This window comes from Gasterosteus aculeatus, chromosome 7, assembly GCF_964276395.1.
Source record: "Gasterosteus aculeatus chromosome 7, fGasAcu3.hap1.1, whole genome shotgun sequence".
NCBI lineage: Eukaryota > Metazoa > Chordata > Actinopteri > Perciformes > Gasterosteidae > Gasterosteus > Gasterosteus aculeatus.
Window position 1 is genome coordinate 23,467,902 of NC_135694.1, and position 21,381 is coordinate 23,489,282.

General features: G+C 40.8%; 1 protein-coding gene across 2 annotated transcripts in view; it reads left to right on the forward strand.

The window, feature by feature from the left end:
* rxfp2a (relaxin family peptide receptor 2a) overlaps nucleotides 1–20,588 on the forward strand; it is a 30,886-nt gene extending 10,298 nt beyond the window's left edge. Inside the window, exons 5-20 of one of the 2 annotated variants that reach the window (XR_013468358.1) lie at nucleotides 3,141–3,212; nucleotides 5,227–5,298; nucleotides 5,843–5,914; nucleotides 6,854–6,925; nucleotides 9,580–9,654; nucleotides 9,844–9,915; nucleotides 11,030–11,101; nucleotides 11,371–11,445; nucleotides 14,266–14,337; nucleotides 14,456–14,527; nucleotides 14,710–14,939; nucleotides 15,842–15,987; nucleotides 17,020–17,115; nucleotides 18,257–18,378; nucleotides 19,238–19,456; nucleotides 19,599–20,588. Coding sequence is in view for 1 of the 2 variants with exons in the window: in XM_040182320.2 (XP_040038254.2) it covers nucleotides 3,141–3,212; nucleotides 5,227–5,298; nucleotides 5,843–5,914; nucleotides 6,854–6,925; nucleotides 9,580–9,654; nucleotides 9,844–9,915; nucleotides 11,030–11,101; nucleotides 11,371–11,445; nucleotides 14,266–14,337; nucleotides 14,456–14,527; nucleotides 14,710–14,939; nucleotides 15,842–15,987; nucleotides 17,020–17,115; nucleotides 18,257–18,425; nucleotides 19,238–19,456; nucleotides 19,599–19,864 (1,852 nt within the window). In the remaining variant the exon portion in view is untranslated. Of the gene's footprint in view, nucleotides 1–3,140; nucleotides 3,213–5,226; nucleotides 5,299–5,842; nucleotides 5,915–6,853; nucleotides 6,926–9,579; nucleotides 9,655–9,843; nucleotides 9,916–11,029; nucleotides 11,102–11,370; nucleotides 11,446–14,265; nucleotides 14,338–14,455; nucleotides 14,528–14,709; nucleotides 14,940–15,841; nucleotides 15,988–17,019; nucleotides 17,116–18,256; nucleotides 18,426–19,237; nucleotides 19,457–19,598 lie in introns of both variants that reach the window. The other variant, XM_040182320.2, reaches the window with a different exon arrangement.
* The last annotated feature ends 793 nt before the right edge of the window (nucleotides 20,589–21,381 follow it).

Consider the following 21,381-nt stretch of genomic DNA (forward strand, 5'->3'; position numbering starts at 1 on the left):
CTTTACTTATAAATGGTCCTGCTGAACAGACGGTAAAAGCACAAATCGATTACCATGGCGCTTCCTGAAAGTATTTCCAAAAGTTTCTTTGGCGCTTGATTGATTTTGAAGCTACATTGACATTCTTACCCATATTAGCGTTTCCAACCGTCCCCCCTATTTCTTCTTTTTACCAATGGTTTCCTTTACACTGCAGCTCGCTACTCGCAATATCCTGCCTGGTCTTGTTAGTGTTTATCTGCTGAAATCAGAATAACTAAGTGGTTTTTCAGTAAAGAAATGGGGGCAATCTGCTGTTCAGTCTCTCTCTGCAGCTGCAGAAGTCACCAGAATTTGTGTTCTGATTAAATCGGATACAAAGCTGTCCGTGTCCATGCAGACATTTTCTGAATTTTTACATTTCCACTCTGCCGTACAATGTAGAATAACAGAAAGACATTTAGGACGTCCCAATGCACAGAATGCACGGAAACCCAGAATATTCCACCACACGCCACCACTTTTTGCAGTGTGCGAGCCAGCGGTGCAGCTGATATATGAGCCAGAGGGTCAAAGTTTAAGGTGTAATACTATGAAAGAAAAAGTATGTCAGTATGCCAGTGTAGCTCTCCCAAACACAACGCAGATGTTCTCAATGTTCTATGATCTATTACGCTTTTCAGGCCGTGCTCAGCCTTTTTCCCCCCTGCTCCCAGTTGTTATTCTACTCAACACCAAACGTCAAACTATTCATTCCAACTTGCTTCTCTCCTTTCATCGACTCAATTGATAATCGGCCTATTGGGGTTGCCAATTTCAGGACTGTTTACAAACCAACAGAATTCTAGAAGTAAGCTATTTCATCATATAACTCCTTTAGTATTGTTGTTTGATAACTTGATTGTCTCATTTTGTCTTATTTTATTTTGCGGTTGTGGTAAAAGTAGATTTACCAGCAGCAGCAGCAGCAGCCTCTGGTTTCCCTTTTCCTCTAATTACAGAGGACTGCCGCAACAAAACGTGACACCACTTTTCAGTAAATAATCATTGATTGAACGCCCACTGAAATGGCAGCCATGATTCATATCCATCAATCATCATCAATACCCACTTGCGGAGTTAAGGAGACGCACGAGTGGATCGTTTCCTTTTTATTGTCATATAGTGAAGTGTCCCCACATTCATCTCGCTCTCAGCTGCTCCACGCCTGAAAATGCCTCATTGCTTGATTGATTCATTCCTTTTCAAATTGGTCCCTAAGTAAGAAACCTCCCACCCCGTCCTGTTCACTGTGCACTGATTAAAAAGGGCGTGCCGAGCGCCACCAGGCAGCTCTTCGGACTCTTCGGTGTGGTCGTCTCCAGTCAGCCACGATGAGGTCCTCCTCCTCCTCCTTCCTTAAAGTGGGATTTCCTCACTTTTATTTTGACTGGGCTTGACAGTTTAAGATTATGTGACACCTAAACACAAAAGGTCCTTTTGCATAATTGCACACACAGTGGCAAGATTAGATTTGGATAGATGTTCGATGTGTGTGTTGCAGTTGCGCTCTTATCTGCAGTCACTTGCTCACACGGGGAACGCACATTGTTTCTCTTTACCTCCTGTTCACTTTACATCTTACATCCGTTTGTTTTGATGCCTGATCTTGCTCTTGTGGATTTCTTCTGTTACTCAGCTTTTTCTTCGCCGGCGACCAATTTTCTTTCAGTCCAACTGTCGTTTGTTCTCTGTAGCTGTGAAACGTGAAGCACTTTGTAAAGTTTTTCCATCACAATACAGATTTTTAAATACGGTTTAGCCGCTTCGTGGCTCCAGAGAGGCTTTGTCTGCTCTGACAGCGACGCTTCGGCTTAGAGAAGATCAATTTTAGAAGTCAGGTTATCTCGGGCCCTTCTGCCTCCATTTCCACAATTCAGTTAGATTTACCAAACAATGCATGTTTATATTTCTGGAATGCCCAAATATACGGTTCTTATTGTTCACTTAGATACAATTTCTTTCTCTCAGCTCCACGAAACCTGCTTTAATGTATGTAGTTTATATCTATAGTAAAATGCAAAGGGATTATCAGGTCCAAGCCTTTTTTTTCATTTAAAGACGCTCTCCTGATCAGAATAAAACACGTAACCAACCGACTGCCACAACCTCCAAAGAAGTTCTTTGTTTTAAAAATATCTAAGCTTTTAATGGCTGTGGATAATGGCCATTGCATCACCGTGTCAGCTGAAATAAGTCTATTTCACCACCCGACGGCAGAAGATGAAGAGATGATGATCATGACCTTTGAAAATATAGAAACCATTGTAATTTGTATATCTCAAAGGTGGTTTCCCCATTTCCTGCTTATTCTATCCTCTCTGCCTTCAGCATCTTTCCTGCTTATTTCAAAATCTGGTTCACCCTCGAGCATTATCTTCGAATATTACATTTCATTACTTTCTCAGCCAGAGCATCACTTTGGGTTATCAAGCCTCACATTTTGGGCTCTGAAGAAAATGTTCGATTTTAACCTTAGGTCCTGATGACCTGTTGCATTGCCATTGAAGGAGTTTCTCGGTTGTGTTGCCCTCTTCTCTATTATGCTAATGAAGGGCGATTTGGGTTTTATTGGCAATGTGTTTTATTGATTCTTGGAGTGTGGGTGTCTGTATGATTGACTGTATAATTAAGGCCTATATATGTTTGTTATTTTGTTTAAATAAGCTGTTTTGCTAGTAACGGTGTGACCGGCTCTGTTCAAAAACAAAAACAAGTTTATTAAGCATCTCAGTAAAACTTGAATTCTTGTTTGCTTGAATTCTAATGTGTGTGTGTGTGTGTGTGTGTGTGTAGGTGAGTGGGTGGATTGTAAATTAATCCATGCTCTGCAATTTTTATGTGCCCGTCCTTTTACCAACCTGTTGAAGCTGCATAACGGGGAACCTTTTGAAGTCTTTCCTCTGTGCTTTTATTATATCGGAACGTGATGTGAGCCCTTTAAAAGCCCCTCTCCGAATAAAATGGCAGCAGTGATGTTTTTGTGTGACTGTTCCCCACCTCATAATTCTTCAGACGCTTTGTCCTCTCTCAACCTGCTTTCCTTTGTCGGAGTGCATCTGCACTCCGCCTGTGTGAAACGTCGCTCTGTTTCCCTGACTGTGTTACGGCTTCTGTTCCAGGTCGCTGAGGAGCAACGAGATCCGAGTGTTGTCGGACTGCGTTTTCTCAGAGTATTCTTACCTCGAGAAACTGTGAGTCATTTTTGTGCCGCTTTCTACATTCACACGATGGGAACTGTTTGTTGATTTCATCATTATTTTATGTATTTTGCCTTCAGTGTGGAAGCACAATCCTTTTGGATTAATGCTCAGAATGTCTTAGGAGGGATTTTGTAGGTGTAAAGAAACCATCGGACTCGCAACGACAAAGAGCAAAACTATTTAGGAAATATTACAACGAAAAGTGGGCTTAAAATATCTAGATAAAGTAAAACATTTTAAATACTTTTACGTACTGCACAACCTTCATAGGGTATACTCTCACAACATCGATGCTACTTAAAAACTAATTGAAATGTATTTATTGAATCACAATGTACCAATCATCATAAATTCCTTTTATTCAAGGAAAGATACAGCATATTATAGATATCTATACATAGAGATCTATAATATGCTGCCACATTTTGATTGTCTTTTTCTAAAATGTAAAAATTATTATTCACATTTTCAGTTTTCAATCAGTGATTCTGTGACTCTGACTAGTTGGCAGTATTAATGCTTTCTACACGTTAATGACCTCCTTGCGCCACAGTTACACTCTTTCACACGAAAATAGTTTCTGTGTGTTATAGTGTGTTGTAGAAGTTAGTTGACGTCTCTGCAGGCTGAACTAGAAAAACTCAATGTCACTGTAGTAAATCAATGACATCATACTGCATACTGCAATATTACCTGAGACAAAGTCCAAGTAAAAAATGTAAGGCTTTTTGCTGATAATGAGGCCAGCAGAAGGTCATTTACATCTCTCTGGCGTCACTACATTTTATATACTGGTTGCTCAATAGTTATTAAAAAATTACCCTCCATTAAGCACATTGTGAGTGTGATGACAGATGCATGGGAGCCGCAAAGGCTCTTTGCTTCTGCAGTTTTCTTTTTTTTCAATCTTGGAATCATCTCTGTTAGCATTTATACTTGCGTGAGTTGCATAATGTTTCTCTGGAAAACACATGAGGATGGGCCTCATAAATCATCGTAAGGTAAGCGCTGGCCAACTGTAAAACTAGCCCCATACAAATGACATAAGGACATTTATTGGAATAGTTTATCACCAGAATTACAAACCAAAGACTCAGAAATTAAGTTGATTTAAATCGTTTGACAAAATAACAGAACAGAAATAAATTGCTTCATTCTCGCTGTCGTCTCATCTTGCTTTCATGCCAGATATTATCCGGTTTATGGACTTGGGTGCAAATCTTTCTGCTGAACATCTTAACCGACACAACTTTACGCCGCTGAAATGATACACTGTGACTTCCCACTACAAACGATTATATCTTGGTCTAATAAGAGGCTTATACAAAGTTCTAACAATATGCTGCATCAGTTTAAGGAATTTACTTTCGGTGAAGAACTAAAGTCAGGTGGTGGAATTTGGGATGTTCTCCTTAATTGCGGATGATTACTGAAATAGTGAAATGACAGATAAAAGAGCTGAATACAATCAGATTTCGTTTACCATGTATTGTATTGTAGTGCACCTGCAAACTGGCATTGTTGTTTGTCAAGGTCCATAAGAAGAGAAATGCATAACGATCAATCAAGAAATTATGTCATTTAATTGTCTCATTAAGACAGACATTAAGAGACAAATGATGAACCATGGTTGTGTTCCCCTCTCCTGCATGTTATACCAAAATCAATAATGACTTGCAATTATAGTTTTCATCAAAAATGGTCTGTTCTGCTGAATCTATTCGGTGGGGAACACACACCTTCACAAACTAATTCACTCACTTTCTTAAAAGTTCAGCTCCACCTTTTGTAAACTTTAACAAAGGTCCGTAATTACTGTCTTGTTAGTGGGTTGTTAAAGATCATAATTTTCATTTTGGCAAACGATTCTTCCCTGTTGTGGACTGCCGTCCGGGACTGTGTGCAGAATAAGCTGCTTTTTCTGTGTGTACGCCGTTTACATGCGTGAGAGGGATCAACAGTCAGAAGAGGAGCATTTCTGATGATTTCTTGTCTCCGTTCCCAGGTTTCTGCAGAACAACAGCCTACAGTTCATATCCAAACATGCTTTCAGCGGCTTGCACAGTTTGAAGAAGTTGTAAGTTAGATCAATGACTTTAATCTCTCCTGAAATGTCTTCATGGATTTTATTATCCTTTCAGATTGCATTATTTTCCTTACGGTTACATGTTTGTTTGATGAGTGCATCTCTTATATCAGATGTCAAATGAAGAACTAATGGGCAGGAAACAATTACTTTTTTTTGTATTTATGTACTCTATTAGCCCTTCACAGAATGCATAAAAAGTGAAATATGTATGAAACCCTGAACTCTGACTAGATTTAAACTCTTTAGAACACTTTGGATTCTTGGGTTCTTCTACTGAGGCTTTGACTCCTGTGACACTGTGGAAACACGAGGCCGCACACACACCAAAGAAAGTCCATTTTAGGGGGAAGCCAGAGATACCAAAGCTGAGAAAACAGAGCTGTTGAGGAGGTTTTACAGGTTTTATGTTGTAATATGTAGTGTTGGAAATGGCAGCAAATTTGGGATAAAAAAAAATATGGAGCTGGTAGTCAGAGAGTAACTACATTAGATGATCACCACCTCTTTCTCTGCTTCTCACTGCGTTTTTCAGGTTTCTCAGTGAGAACTTGATATCTTCCCTTAGTCCTGGTGTCTTCAAGAATCTTCATCAGTTAGTCTGGCTGTGAGTAACACGCACACACGCACTCACACACACACACACACGCACCTCAGCATGAGAAGTTACTGAGTTGTGTACTTCGCTGTGGGTTTATATTCATTTAGTTGGTACTATAGAGTACATTCAATTACATGGTAGTTGAATGGGGAACTCACACAGCTGATCAGCATCCTTTTAGGCATCTGGAATTTCTTTTCAGATTTTGTCTACTGGTTTAGGATCCTGAAAAAAACACATCCCTGGGAGAGTTGCAATTATTTTTGGGAGCTGGGAGAGAAGTTTCTTTTTTCCACCCATCGGAGTTCTACATTTATGTCTCCTCTTCCCTGGGAAAAAGTCATTTCAATCTCGATGAAGCAAAAACAAATTCCTGTTCCCCACTGGTGTCGTGTCGCTAGCTCTATTTAACATTCTGAACAATAATAAAGCCTCCAGGAACTATTTAATGTAAGAAGAAACAGGGCGGTAATGTCTACCCAATTAGAGAAGGATGTCCCTCTCCCTCCGTGTCTGCAGTCATCCCAGCGTCTTCTCGTTTTTAAAGCCGCGTGCGCTTTTATCGCATGTTCGTGCATGTGTGCACACGTGTTGCATTTTTGTGTCTCATTTTCAAAAACATTGTAATACTGTAAGATGTTTGGACCCTTTGGGATCATAAGCGGTCATGTTGATGCTCTCATGTCTGTATACTAAGTGTTGAGCTATAGCCTGTTTATATTCGAACAAGAGACAACGTGCTCATCGGTCAAATTTGGAGGTGCTGGCAGGAAGATTTCTTAGCTTCTCTAGCTTTTCCTGTCAGGTAATATATGGATGCATATTTAGCGTACAGACACGCTGATATCGATCATCTTGGTTAATTCTTAATTCGTAAGATGGTAATTAGGCGTATTTCCCTAAATGTTATTTTTTTGAATGATTAACAATGTTTCTTTGTGCCAGGATTTTGGATCATAACCCGTTAAGCAACCTGTCGCAGGACGCTTTCATCGGGCTCCAGTCGCTCATGTACCTGTAAGTTCAAGGTTTTCTCTCCAAAAATCTGACAGATTCTAGACTCAAAGGGATTCCAACATTTGAGATGAGACAAACATGCAGAGTCTGAGATATGAAATGCATTGGATAAGAGTTGTATGCACAGTATATACAAAAGCAACGCCTACTCTTTGAGAATATTTCCATATGGTAAATCATCAGCCCACGAAGATCCAAGACTATTAAAGGAAGTGATGTCGGCCATCCCGCTGGTCTCATTTTCCATCCCGAGGAGGCTCAAAGCTTCAAAGCTTGTCAAACATCTGCTTTGTTACGATAACACACCCCATTTCATGGTCAGTCATGACTGACTTCTTAAAGATGGTCAAGTAACAAGGGAGTCAATGGAGTCCTATAAAAGGCTTTAAAGGGTTTGTGGCAATTTAATAGGATTCATTTCAGGAGTTTCCACTGCTGATGTGTGCGAGGTAACAAGGATAGGACCCAAAAGCCGACTGACATTTTCATTCCAGAGTTGTATTGTTACAGCACCGGGAAGACGGGTCCAACGGGCAAACACATCCAGCGAGGAGCATAACAATGAAATCCAAAGTCAAAAGACAGATGTTCAAACAGGAGGGCGGCGCTTATATTCGGCCGCCAAGTTACAGATAACAGACACCGGGAAACAGACAAGATGCACATGGCAATGAAAAGGACTCCTCTACATTCATCGAGCTTGGTCCAGTGCTGGAGGAAATGAGGCACAGCTGTCACAGCTGTCTTCAGCATTCAGAGAATTCAACCTGCTCCCAACATGCCCTGTAGACTAGGTCGGCCCAGATGTGCATGTGGGCAAGTAAGTAAAGTGAGCAGGACCGGCAAGAGAGTCTGTCTTATTAATACCAACCCATGGATGTTGTTCTCTGCTTCACACCTGTCTTTCCTCAGTTCATCTTTGCACTTGACTCAATCCTTCTCTGTTTGCTTTCTGGCCACAGCAGTTATTCATTTCAATAAATCCCCTTTCATGTCTTTGGTTGAAAGATAAAAGGCCTTTGGTGAACGCTCTGTGTCTGCCTCTTCAAAGAGCGCTTGTTCCTCTCGGGAGTCACTCCCAGTCAGAAGTGACCATATGTCCCTCGTTTGGTTACTCCAATCAGCTGTGGTGTCCGTTGTCCCTTGTCCCTTGTCTCTGCTACATTCGTCTGAAGAGTTGCCATCCGAATTATCTGCTTTTAACCCGAAAACTGACTTTAACTGTTGAGATCTCACCCCCGCATAGCGGTTCACGTTTGTTTAGTTTTTTAAAAACTTTTTGAATTAAATGGTTTGCTGATTGGCTGCCAACTTTAACAGAGATTGATAGTTTGTGCTCACAAACCGTGAAACGCCGTGATTACATGGGGAATTCCAATAAATCACCACCTCAACGCAGTAGAGAGGTTTGTGTGGAAAAAAGGGCCGGTTTTTAAACGACACGGCTGATGAGGGCAATTTCATCAGGGCCGCGGTTCAATAGTCAAACGAGTTACTTCCTAAGCCTTTTTTTTTTTTACCTTATCACCTGTTCTCCACTTCTTCAGAAAATGTCATACGGGTCAAAGAAAAATGCGAAGGGCAGATGTCATTGTTGTGGGTCTGCCGCTGCGCTGCTGCAATTAGTTGTGGAATTTTATTATCTTCTCTTTCATGCAGGATAGAACAATAATAAAGAACAGAAGCAACGGCAACCTTTCCTTTTTTTGTGGGAATTTAGAGGGTTCAACATGCTCTTGTCATTGCTCAGTACTTCTGTGTCATTTCACTCTGGAGAAAAGAAAGGCCATTTGGAAGCAGTCTGGTTTAGTGAGTGGGAGGATGTGTCAAGGGAGCAGAACTGGCGAGAGAGTTTGAAGGAATCAAGGAACAGAAAGCAGGGCCCGGCCGAACAACAAAGAAACTGTCCCCGTGAACAGTGTAGGGAACGTGAGGTGATGTCAGATATATTTCTAGGGCACAACTAAGAACAGCCAGTAAATCCTTTCCTGCTTTATAGCGTTTAAAGAAAAACTTGGTGGCTAAATAACCACAAACAGACTTAAAGTCTTGAAGCATTGGCCATGATAACACGGCAATCTGCAAAAACAGAGTCACAGCACCAGGCCTGGAAAAGGGAAAGCAGGTCCTCCAGCAGCCCAGTGCTGGCAGGGCAGCTTGTCTGGACACGTGGGCTAAAGTCCAGGTCTTTTGGGGGGCTTCGAGAAACCGCTGACGACCTTAGAAGGGGGGGTAGGAGGACTGTGGAGATGGATTGAGCCCAAATGACTTTTTGAGCCCCCTTAGAGATAGAATGAGGACCTCAGACACCCGGAAAGAGCTACGAGTGAAGTTGCTGGTGCTTCACGTAGTCCGCGGCCCGCTGAGGTGGTTTCAGGCATCTTATCAGAAAGGAAAATCAACAGCACAGAAAACGTTTGGATTCCGTAGTTAATAGTAATTTAACCAGTATGTTTGATAAGAAAAGCTTAATTATGTCCTACTGATGGGTTTAATTGTTTGCAGAACAAAGGTTAAACCTCAATGGTTATTTATTGGCTTTTGCTGCTTCAGCGATTTTTTGAAGTTACCCAGAGTAGACGTCAGTGCAAGATGTTCATCCAGTTGAGTTAAATCTCTTGTTTGCAATGACACACGTTTTCTCGCATCCTCAGATCCATGGTGGGCACTGCACTGCAGCAGCTTCCACACCAGAGCTTCTGTCAACACATGCCCGCCCTGGACTGGCTGTGAGTCTGCTGTGTTGTGTGTGTGTGTGTGTGTGTGTGTGTGTGTGTGTGTGTTTCACTAGATATCTATGCTGCAAATAATTGACCAGACGGAGCGATATGGGTGTGCTTGTGTGCATACGTAAACACGGACGTACACCCAGAGATGACAGGGGGGGGTTAACTTTCCCATGTGTCTTCTGCTATCAGGGATCTTGAGGGAAACCAGATTCAAACTCTCAACTACTCGATCTTGAAGACCTGCAGCAAGCTTGAAGTTCTGTGAGTATCCTACTTCACCTTTTTTTTTTAAAGTAATAAAAGTCTAAAATGATTGAAACACAATCTCTTTTAGGAGAGTCGAGTCAAAGGCGTGTTTCCATTCCATTTAGGGAGCTTTTTACATTTTCCAAAACATCAACTCCAAATTATGTGCAGTCCCATCTGTTGACTGACGGACGTGAAAAGGTTTTCTGAGTGAAGCTTCATCTGAAATCCAAACTACACCAGATATTTATTCAGTAATTGTGTTTTAGATTTCACACACTGTGTTGATCAAGCACGACTCTGCTCTTTTTTTGTGGTTGCACAATAGTTATTTCTCAAAGTGGTATCAACCTTTTAATCAAAATTTTAGTTTTCATCTAATTTCAGAACATTTGTGGAAGAGTGAAAATTGTCAGACCTCTCAACAGTGATTGCAGCAGCTTAGATAATGATAATAATATACTTATACTTGTGTACTGTAAGTTAATCAAATGTTATCAGTTAAGTTGTTAAGTTGTCTGCTCGCATCTCTTGAAAATAGCACGTTCTGTGCAGCATCATCTTGTACCCAAGTTACAGATTAGACAACAAAAATTACAGAAATCAGTTTGCTTCAAGCGTACATAACGGCTGCCTAGAATTCTGCTCCAATGTTTTTAAGTTGCTAAACTCACAATATAAACAGATTTTTGAAGCCTTTGTGAAGATTGCTTTTTCCGGACTATGGATTTAGGACTAACCACATCAAGTCTCATGTTCAAACGTAAAAGTAATTACAAACGTGCCTCAGAATGAGAATAAAATACGTAGTGTTTCAAGTCAGATTTCTAAGCGGCCTTTTTTCCCACATTTCAGTGGGCCATGAAGCGGACACTTGTTTGTGCATTATCGGCCTTATCGGGCCTGTCCATCAACAAGGCATTGATTGATGGATTTATCTGTCTGTGTTGCTCTGAAAGTTTCTCCAGTTTTTATTAGTTTTTCAGGCAGCGCTGTTTGAGTCAGCCTTCACTGTTAACGGATGGTGCATTGTGACAATTGGGAGCCCAACGTTCGGATACGACAACAAGAGAGTTTAAGAAACCCGCACTCTGCACATTGTTGCTGACGGAGGTTCGGCCTTTTTCAGATTACTGATGGACAACAGGATCAGAAGTATTCCAGAAAACACGTTCCAGTCTCTGTGGAAACTGGCTGAACTGTGAGTTCCAGACAATTAGTTTGAATCTCTATCGTTCTGTTAACAAAATTAATTCTGTTTGTATGAAGAGACATTAAATATTAATAGCAAGAGGTTTGTTTGGGTTTTGGTTGAAATTGAAATGTCTTTTTGAGGCTCTTGGTTTCTCATGGCTGGTAGATATTTAATCTGAATGATTAAATAATGAATATAAGTACATCTGCTTGTGTGTCATTATGCTTTTGAGCGAGTAATTTGCATTTTATTTTCTGACCTCTGACTGTATCCAGGAATCTGTCCAGCAACAGGATAAGAGAGCTGCCAAAAAACACCTTTAAGAGCCTCTCCAAGTCCCTCCTTAAACTGTGAGTAACCGATGTCTGGTTTGGCGGAGAGGTGTGAGTTATTGTTTAAAGATTATTGAGGGTAGTCATCACATATCAAGCGTAAAAACCCTTTGGTTGGATTCAGAGAACAAGTTTCTATCTTACTGTTAATGCCTCCCACAGGTAAGAAACTCAGAGACATGTTCTCGCTGGGATGTAAAATCTTGAAATGAAAACATTTGAAATCATTACTGTTTGAAGGTGTGAGCAGAAATACCAAACAGGGCGAACACAGACCGAAAGAGCACGAGCAGCAGCAAGGTAGATGAATGGGCTCTCTGAGAAGTGTTTTGGCAACTTTAGAAAGAAATGTGACCAAAATATCTTATCGTATCTGCTGTCTCCTTTTGTTATTTTGCTTGTCTGGACAAACATTTGAATGTGAATAGATTGTTTTTAACTCGAGACCTTCTTGATTTGTTGTGTGCGGGTGAAACAAATCACTGTTTGTGTTACCAGAGAGCCAGCAGGTAAACCGTGACCTTGGAAACGACACAAAACGTTATTACATCCTCGAGCTGAGCGACAATTGTATAGATGACTGCTGATGCGCAGAATACATTCACAAATGTTTTATCATTCCAATGGAAACAGCTTCACCCGGCGCTCAAAGTCGCCTGCCGCTCGTCGGAAACCCCCATGCCGGCACTTGTTCTTTTCACTCTTCCTGACGCGCTTCTCTCAAGCCGCCGTCGCTCTTCCAGCAGCCGCTTTAAGCTGCTGCTTCATAAGCCACGAAAGAGCGACGTGGGGAGCATCTAGATGAGCCGACTTGCAACGTGGCACAGGGGAGGAGGAAGGAGGGAGGAGAACGAGATGGCTGTAGTTTATTGAAACAAAGTTCACGTCTTTTTTTTTCTTTTTCTTTTTTGTCAACTCGTGTTTAAAGTTTTTGACACATTGTTTTCAAAGTTTTCTTAACCGGCTCATTTGATCGGCACAGTCCGTTCTTACAAGGAAAACCTCTCCAGAAGATTCAAATGTCCAGATGAAGGTTCTGAAATGTGTTCACATTAAGAGGATTTTCTTAATGCTTTCAGGGTTTTATCTACAGTTTATAACGGACCGAAATTATTTAGCACTGCATTGTTTGAAGTTAAGACCTTGAATTTAAGGAGCTCACCAAAACCCAATATCGTTCATTCGCTGTAGAAATTAAGAATGTGTCTTCTGCTGCATAATATGTTCACGCATCCTGATACGGCTTCTAAAAGCTGAATGAAAACCTCCCACAGCGAACACACGCGCACTGGCTTTGGCTGACTGGTGTAAATTCCAGCTTATAGGCATCCTTTAATACTCTGATATTCAGCTGGAGGCAATATGACACTGTAAAGCACTACGCTGTGCACCATCACAACCTTACAGTGAAGACTGACACAGTAACTTAAACACGCTAACATAGATTATGTGTGTGCACTAAGAAATTATTCAAATATATATATATTATATATCAGCATATAGAAAAATATACAGGTAGTTTGCAAGAGAGAGACATCAAATTCGCAATTACTGTTTACTGAAGAATTTTCAACAAGATGTAATAACACCCAGCAGAAGTCAAGTGGTCGCATGCTAAGTTGATTAATACGTTGATTTCTTATCAACTTATCTAGCACAAACCTAAAGGAGGTCGCTTTCAAAGGTCAAAGTAATTATAGGCCGCTGCTGAGAATGTAAATGAAAACTTCACACATGACATTTTCAAAAAATGTGAAGTATTCAAGAACCTAACTATTTTCCTCCGTGGATTTTCTTCTTTCTTGGATTCATCCGTTGATGATTTATTCCCAATAGCTGTGGTGCAATAGCACAAAGCGTTCAGGAGATATATTTTAGGGCTAATTAACTGTATTGGAACATTCCAGAGCTGTTATCTGAAATATTTAGTTACGATTGCTCAACATGTGTTTGAGGAGTAGCAAAAATAACAATTTTTGACACGAGTGAAAATACAATCTAGACGCAATGTCATGACTTATATTACATTCTTATATTACTTATATTCCTAAGCACACACGACCATAAAGGAATAAGATCAGATGAGTTGCTCTCAAGATATGTGAATAACACACTTACAGATAGAGACAAGTCTCACACACACACACACACACACACACACACACACACACACACACACACACACATTTCATCTATTCTGTAACCATTTTTTTGTCGTAACCAAAAGCCAGAGGTCACCTCTAACAATCACAGCAACAACAATCGGACCCACAAGCAGTAATCACACCACAGCACTTTTAATAGTGAAGGAATCCTGCACGTTATGTAGTAATGTGGAATTGCTGCATAGTTGTAGGTGACCGGACGGCTAGCATGAAGCACATTAATTGATAGTATGCTGCTTTGAATCTGTTGTGTTTTCCTCCCTTAACCAAGTGAGTTTAGAATTTGCAGATGAATGACAATGGTTCAATATTAGTTTGGTCTGCAGACACAATGATTATGCCAGCAGCGTGCATGTAGTTTGTGGTTTGAACGTCTCTAAAGCCACATTCCTAACAACAATAGCACGTTCATATAGTCATTAATTTAATCACATCATATTTATAGAAAGAAAGAAAAAAAATTCCTTGTCCATCACCTGTGGCCAAACTGGATAAATGAAATGTAGATGAGAGCAAACGGGTCCAAACGAACAGAAACAAACTCTGCTCAAAAGCATTGCTGTTTGCTATTTCCAGGCTTACACTACATAATATTTGACACACAAATGCTTTGCTACACGTAACACAGCATCCAGGCAGCATTCACTTTATTAAAATCTGTTTCTTGTTGCAGAAATATTTCCCACAATCCCCTTCTCCGGATTCACCCCAGCCACTTCAACCACCTGACACATCTTCAGTCTCTGTGAGCGCACACACACACACACACACACACACACACACACACACACACACACACACACACATACAGGAACGTTTTGGCTGCAGCCCCTTTGTGCTGAGATATGCCGTGTTGTTTGTAGGGCGCTGGAGGGGATAGAGATCTCAGACATCCAGACAAAGATGTTCCTGCCTATGAAGAACCTCTCCCACATGTGTGTACAATCTTACTCAAGTATCTCAACCCTCACAAGTACCTGGCCAACGCCGACTAACCCGATGGAATGTCTCTCCATCTTCCCCCTGCCCCCTCCACGTGTCATTGCTTGTCAAACTCTTTCTCGTTCATTTCTTCCACCAACACCTTCCGTTTGTCATTGCTCCTCCTCTCCTCCAGCTACTTTGAGACGTTCCAGTACTGCTCCTATGCGCCTCACGTCAGGTCCTGCAAGCCCAACACAGATGGCATCTCTTCCTTTGAGGACCTGCTGGCTAACATGGTGCTGCGGGTGTCTGTCTGGGTCATGGCCTTCATTACCTGCTTTGGTAACCTATTCGTCATCGGCATGAGGTCGCTGATACGAGCGGAGAACAACCTGCATGCCGCCTGCATCAAGGTCCTCTGCTGTGAGTACACGCACACACACTATGCGCACACAGTGTGCAAATACAGAAACATGAATACAGACGTGGCATTTGACTGATCATGTCAGGGTGGAGGTGAACCGCATCTAACAACAATTGTGCTAAAAAGGATAAACGGTTGATTTAAAAATTGTGGGGATGAAACTAAACAGGCAGATATATAAAAGGGAATCCTCAAACTGTTCTTTAAAAGAAGTTTTGGAGTCAAATCATATTATTATTTTTATTGTCATAGTGAACTTAAATAAGGCTTCGAGGTGGTATTAAGATTCCTTTCAAAATACCCGGCAGGGTTTGCTCTATAAATCAATAACATCCACTTCAAAAGACTTCAATTATTTAAAAAAGATGGGAGGGCTTATGAAAGAGCTTCTCTGAAATGTCTGCACGCTGCCTTTTAATCGACCTTACCGCTCTCTTCTGTTGAGCACCATTTGTTTCCTCTCTCACTTGCCTCTGTTCGGTATTCTCAGTCAGTTTCACTTGCATAACCCCCCCCCCCCCCCGCCCCCCATCGCTGCTTCTCTTCCGTCTGCATTTTGTTCATCCCCCAGGCTTTACTTTGTAAAACAGGTGCTCTCCGTCATTCAAGATACAGCATTTCAGTGAGGAAAAAACACTTGACGTTTCTTTTCTTTTCTTTTTATCCACATGTTGTCTATAAAAAGAGGTTGTATTGAACCCGCTAACTCACCCCGTAAGTGAGTGATTACTCTCGCCTGCCCCGGAGGGTAGACGAAGCGTTGCTGTGTCTTTTATCGAGAGGCGCCGGGTCTGCCGTGTCGGCAGCAGACAGATGTTGCCCTCTAATAATCCCCCCCGCAAGGCGCCTCTCTCTCTCCGTTAACGCACTGGTGTTTTGTCATCACTTCCTCCTCGTTCAGGTGCAGACTGCCTCATGGGCGTGTACCTATTCTTCGTCGGTGTGTTTGATATCAAATTCCGCGGGCAGTACAATCGCAACGCGCTGCTCTGGATGGAGAGCGTTGAGTGTCGGACCATTGGATTCCTCGCCATGCTCTCCTCAGAGGTGACTTGCTACGGACACACACACACACACACATACACACTAGTCTGCTGCTTGCAGGTGAACGTGTGATGTTTAGGTACTTGATCTCAAGACCTCTTTTTGTAGGCTGCAACTTTGTCTTAAAAACGGTGTCGATAAACGCTGGGTCAAGTCTTGGTGGATTCAACACTGCGTGTGACAGATATTCACTGTAAAACAATAAATATATACGTATACAGCATCCATATTATTTACAAGCTGTTGATTGAGCTTACTTACTTTTATTCTGCTGATGTTGTCTTTTGACTGATCCCATTTCAGCCACTACTGTTGCTGCTTCAGCATTTTGTGGACTCTGACTATAGTTTTTCAGAGTCTGTACATGCTGAATTGAAATGAGGCATTGTCAAGAGTTCAAACTGCTGACATTCATAATGACTACTACGTAGGAACCGATGTCTGAAAGGCATCCGCATAGAGCTATCAATCTATAGTTTTATTAGCTGTTCCCTGTTTTGTGCCTACACAAGGAGGGAACATCAACGTATCCTCGAATACTTTGTCACAAAACGTTCGCTTCAGAGACGCTTTTCAGTCCATGTTTGCTTTTTTGCCTTAATTCAAGGCCTAATAAACGTGAAACCAACGCTCGAAATGTGGATCATTGCAAATGTTTTCTGTGGAAGGAATTTAAGGACACACATTGTGCTTTGGTAAAAACACACTGACTGCGAACATGATTATAATTGGAAAATTCCCCAAGGCTTTTATGAATTATTCTCGTGATGTTGATATCCGATTAGATCGGCGCATCCCTAAATTACCTTTGATGTTGTGCAGAGTGTTGAGGATATCTGTGAACAGAAAACAGTGGAATACCTCACTGTCAAAGCGGGATTCTACTGGGCAGGGATTAATGAACCGTACCAGTGGTTTCGCATGTTGCCGCCCACGTTGACTATATATATTATGCAAAACTACACATAATCGCTAAATGAAATGGGGGAGGATTAAAAAAGAGGAGCATTAAACAAACAATTACTCCTCCCCCAGGTGTCTGTCCTCCTCCTGACCTACCTGACTCTGGAGAAGTTCCTGGTCATCGTTTTCCCCTTCAGCAACCTGCGCCCGAGCAAACTCCAAACTGTGGTGAGCGGCTTTATCATCCTGATACTAAAATAAGGACAGCTTAAGACCGACAGTTGTTTTACAGTGGTGTCTGTAAAATCCTCATTCAACCATCTTGTATTAGCTTCTTTTTGAAGAGAACGAGGTGTTATGGTGAGCTATTCATTTTATTTATTCTTAAATATAGCTCTGCTGTGCAACGACTTGATATTTTATTGTATTAGTTTTACAGTCCCCACCTTTTATGCTTTGGGATCATTAATCTTCTAATGTGTTTTATACGGTCTTTTCGTTTTTCTGTTTTTTATTTCTTGATTTTGTACGTTGGTAATGATCGGCTGTGGGAAGCCCAGTGCGATTGAAAATTGCTATAGAAAATATAATTATTATTATTATTGTTATTCTGCCTAGTGCTCAGTGCACCTTGTGTAAAACCCTCCTTTGCCTTTGCTGTCGCTACGTTTAGAATGAAACTAAAATTGTGTACATGTATATAATTATACTGTAGAGCAGATCAATAGCAGCCGAGTAGAGCTGCTCAACGTGTGTCAGTACACTTTGTTATTTTAGACTGCAAAGCTCAGTATAAATGACCCTACAATAATTACAACTAAGCCACAGAAATATGCTTTTAACTTTCAGAGCCGAAGCGAGTGCTTCTAACTTCACGGAAGTTCAGCTCAACTAAAAATGCTGTGTTGAAAATGTAATGGAAATATTTATATTCATGTGTATATAAAACCATATGTATACATGTATATGTATACATGTATATGTATGTGTATATATATATATATATATATATATAACAATAATAATATAGAATATATATAATAATATATATATAGATGTGTATATATAGATGTCTACATGTTATATATAAAGATCACTGATGCTTCTCAGCATCACTGACAACTGTGTCGCTGACTACAAGCGCCGCGACTCCATTCAAACGCCATTGCTCTGCTGATATAATCGGGCTAGAGCTGCACAGCTCCACCACCCCGCTCCTTCTCGCCGAATGTGACTGTAAAACCATTTGCTAGTAATGTTCTTTCATCCTTGATGTAAGTCTGATTGAAATTTGCTCAAATCCTTTTTTAACTGTGGGCTTTGAAGTACACTCGAAATCCTAACGGCATGTTTGTCCTCCTGCTGCAAGGTGGTTCTGGCGTCCATCTGGCTACTGGGGTTCATTATAGCTGCGGTGCCACTGATGAATGAGGATTTGTTTGGAAACTACTATGGACGTAATGGGGTCTGCTTTCCCCTGCACTCTGACAGGCAAGAAAAACCTACCGCCAAAGGATATTCAACTGGGATTTTTCTGGGTAAATTGAAAAAAAGATATGTCATGTTCTCACGTAAAGTCATCACCCGTTGAATGCTGACTTTAACAATGAATTCAAAACTTGGCCACAGCTTTTTTTGTGTGAAACTAATGAAACATTCTTTCCCTCCAACGTGAAAAATAAAAACACTGGGCTATGAAAATAGTGAGCTTTAAATGCAATGAGCGATACTTCTGCTTATCATGGAGACATAAAAAATAAAACCTTCTATATTATTATCGTTATATTATTTTGTGAGGATGTATAGTTGAATGTGATTTATTTTGCTATTCTGCTTTATTTTTTCATCCTAACAGTTTCAGTTCAGTTGAAGAAAGCATTAGATTACATGAATTATTTTACAAATTGCAAAATCACCTAATGGCCGAAGCAAGGATTTTTTTTCCCCTTTATGCTGCAATGAGCAGCAGGCATGAACACGGAGCTGCCTCCGACACTGTGGCCGGTTCTCTTAATACATTCAGGCAATATGTCAGATGGTTTCATTTATACTGCTTCAACCCCAAAGAGGTACAATTATCCGCTAATCGCTAAGATTAGAAAAATGTCCCAAAAACAATATAAATATGTGAAAAAAAAGATTTCAACCAGCGACCACTTTAAAATGTTGCTCAATCATCAAAGCATCAGAAATAATCATTTGATAGTATCATTTACTATAATATATCAGTGGGAGTTTTTTTTCTGCTGAATATATCCTTAAGTATATATTTCTTTTGAACGATATTATTGGTACTTTTACTGAACTTCCCCCCCCTGTGTTTATGTGTGATTTATCTGCATTTCTTTAGGTCTAAACCTGGTGGCATTCCTGGTTATTGCCGTCTCCTACTCCAGCATGTTCTACTCCATCTATAAAACTGGTATCAATGCCACAGATCTGAGGAGCAGACTGCACAGAGATGTGGCTGTTGCCAACAGATTCTTCTTCATAGTGTTCTCTGATGCCCTCTGCTGGATTCCCATATTTTTGGTGAAGATCCTCTCACTATTGGAGGTGGAGATACCGGGTAAGAAATGATTCTGTGTTTGCATTGACAGCTGCCACACACCAGTGATCTGCTGCCTACCCTTTACTTACTGAATAGCGTAATAAGAAACATCCACTCACTGCTTAAACGTGTGGACGGCTCTGCTCCTGTTTTCCTTTAGGCACCATCTCTAGCTGGATGGTCGTCTTCATCCTACCCATCAACAGCGCTTTGAACCCCATCCTTTACACCTTGACCACCAGCTTCTTCAGAGAGCAGGTGGAAGTCTTACTCTGTCGTTGGCAGAGGAGACACATTCTGAAAAAAGACCGCAAAAGCCTCACCTCCTCCACAATCTTCATGGAGACGCCACGTCCTCCCTGTTACCAGCCACCAGCCTACGTCCAGAAGTCGGCACACGCCGGCGCAGATCCCCGCTACGCCTGAACCAAGGCCGGGACCTTTCCTGGCGCTTTGTAAACCTGCCTGTCAACGGGCCTCTTGCCGGTTCTGACTTCACGCTGCTACGGGGAAGTTGCACTGCTTCAATCAAGCTGACTTTCCAGTAGAACAAGATTATCAATCACAAGCTCTGGCGTGGTCCATATTTGTAAAAAAAAAAAAAAAAAAAGAAAAAGAAGAAGAAGATATATACGGATGGGGACAGCCCTTTGGGGTTCAGTGAAGATAGGAATAACAAAGAAGCTGATGAACACTAGCAGATACTGTACATTTCCACCCCGAGGAGCATCACAACGGACTTTTGAGAGAGAGAAAACGAGAGAGAGGGAGAGCGAGAGAGAGGCACAGCCAAATATCTCCCTCATCTCAGAGACAATATTTTCTACAAAGTGAATTATGGGTCAAAGTTCACTGAATCACTGAGAAATACTTCTTTTAACTGAGGAATATCTTCAAGGACAAATGGTTTCAGTCTAAACTAAAAACAAGAGGCAAGAGTCTGGGATTTCATAAACTCACACATGGTTTATGGAATTATACTATTGTCAAAATACAAATGAAACATTAATTAATGGTCACATAATGATGATGTAGTTCAGCGGGCATCTTTTTTCTTTCATCTGCCAGTTGAAATGTAGCAGGTTAAGATTAGAGTTGGTTAAACAATTTAAGGTATTGTAAGGTTATGCGATTAAAATATTCCATGACATTTTCTGCTTCTTCTCTGTCCATCTTTTTTAAATTTCTGTTCAAATCTATTGCACCTTTATTGCCTGATTTTACAGTGCTGCATGAAAAAATGTTAAATAAATCCCACAAATTATATTTATTCATACAAAAATCTACAAATTAAAAGACAAATAGCACTTTTGAATGATCATATTAAACACTAGTATTCATTTTACTAATAAAAAGCTTTCAAATTTCAAATAATTTCACCTTTAATTAATGGTTTCCCGGTGATGATTTAAACTGGATTTTGAATTGTATCAAAATGTGTATTAGCCATTTGTTTAGTGAATTAAGGCAGGATTATAATTTCATGTACTAAGCACCGAAGTGAATTTCCAAAAAAGGTGAGCGAGTGAGTTTGACAAATCGACAATCAGTGGATGTCGTGCAGCAGTCACGTGTAGCAGCAACTTCCTGTTCCCCAATGAATGTAAACTGATGCCCATTTCTGCAATACTTCATATTTTAATGTAATGACTAATGAGTGTAATGTGATTTGTTTCCCTGACTTGTTTACTTGACATTTTTTGCAACCCATCTGCATGTACTTTTCAATTGAAACTGAATTAAGTGTGCAACACAAGGGGAGGGGGGGGTCCATCACAAAATACAAAGACACATAACAAAAGATATGCGGTACACTATGTGCTTTGTGCTAATTCTAAATCACAGCCAATGTGCTGCAGCATCTTGCTACCATTAAGTCATACTTTTAGACCTCCTGATTGCATGACTGACCTGAACTGGATTAAAATGGTCAGTTACAGCAT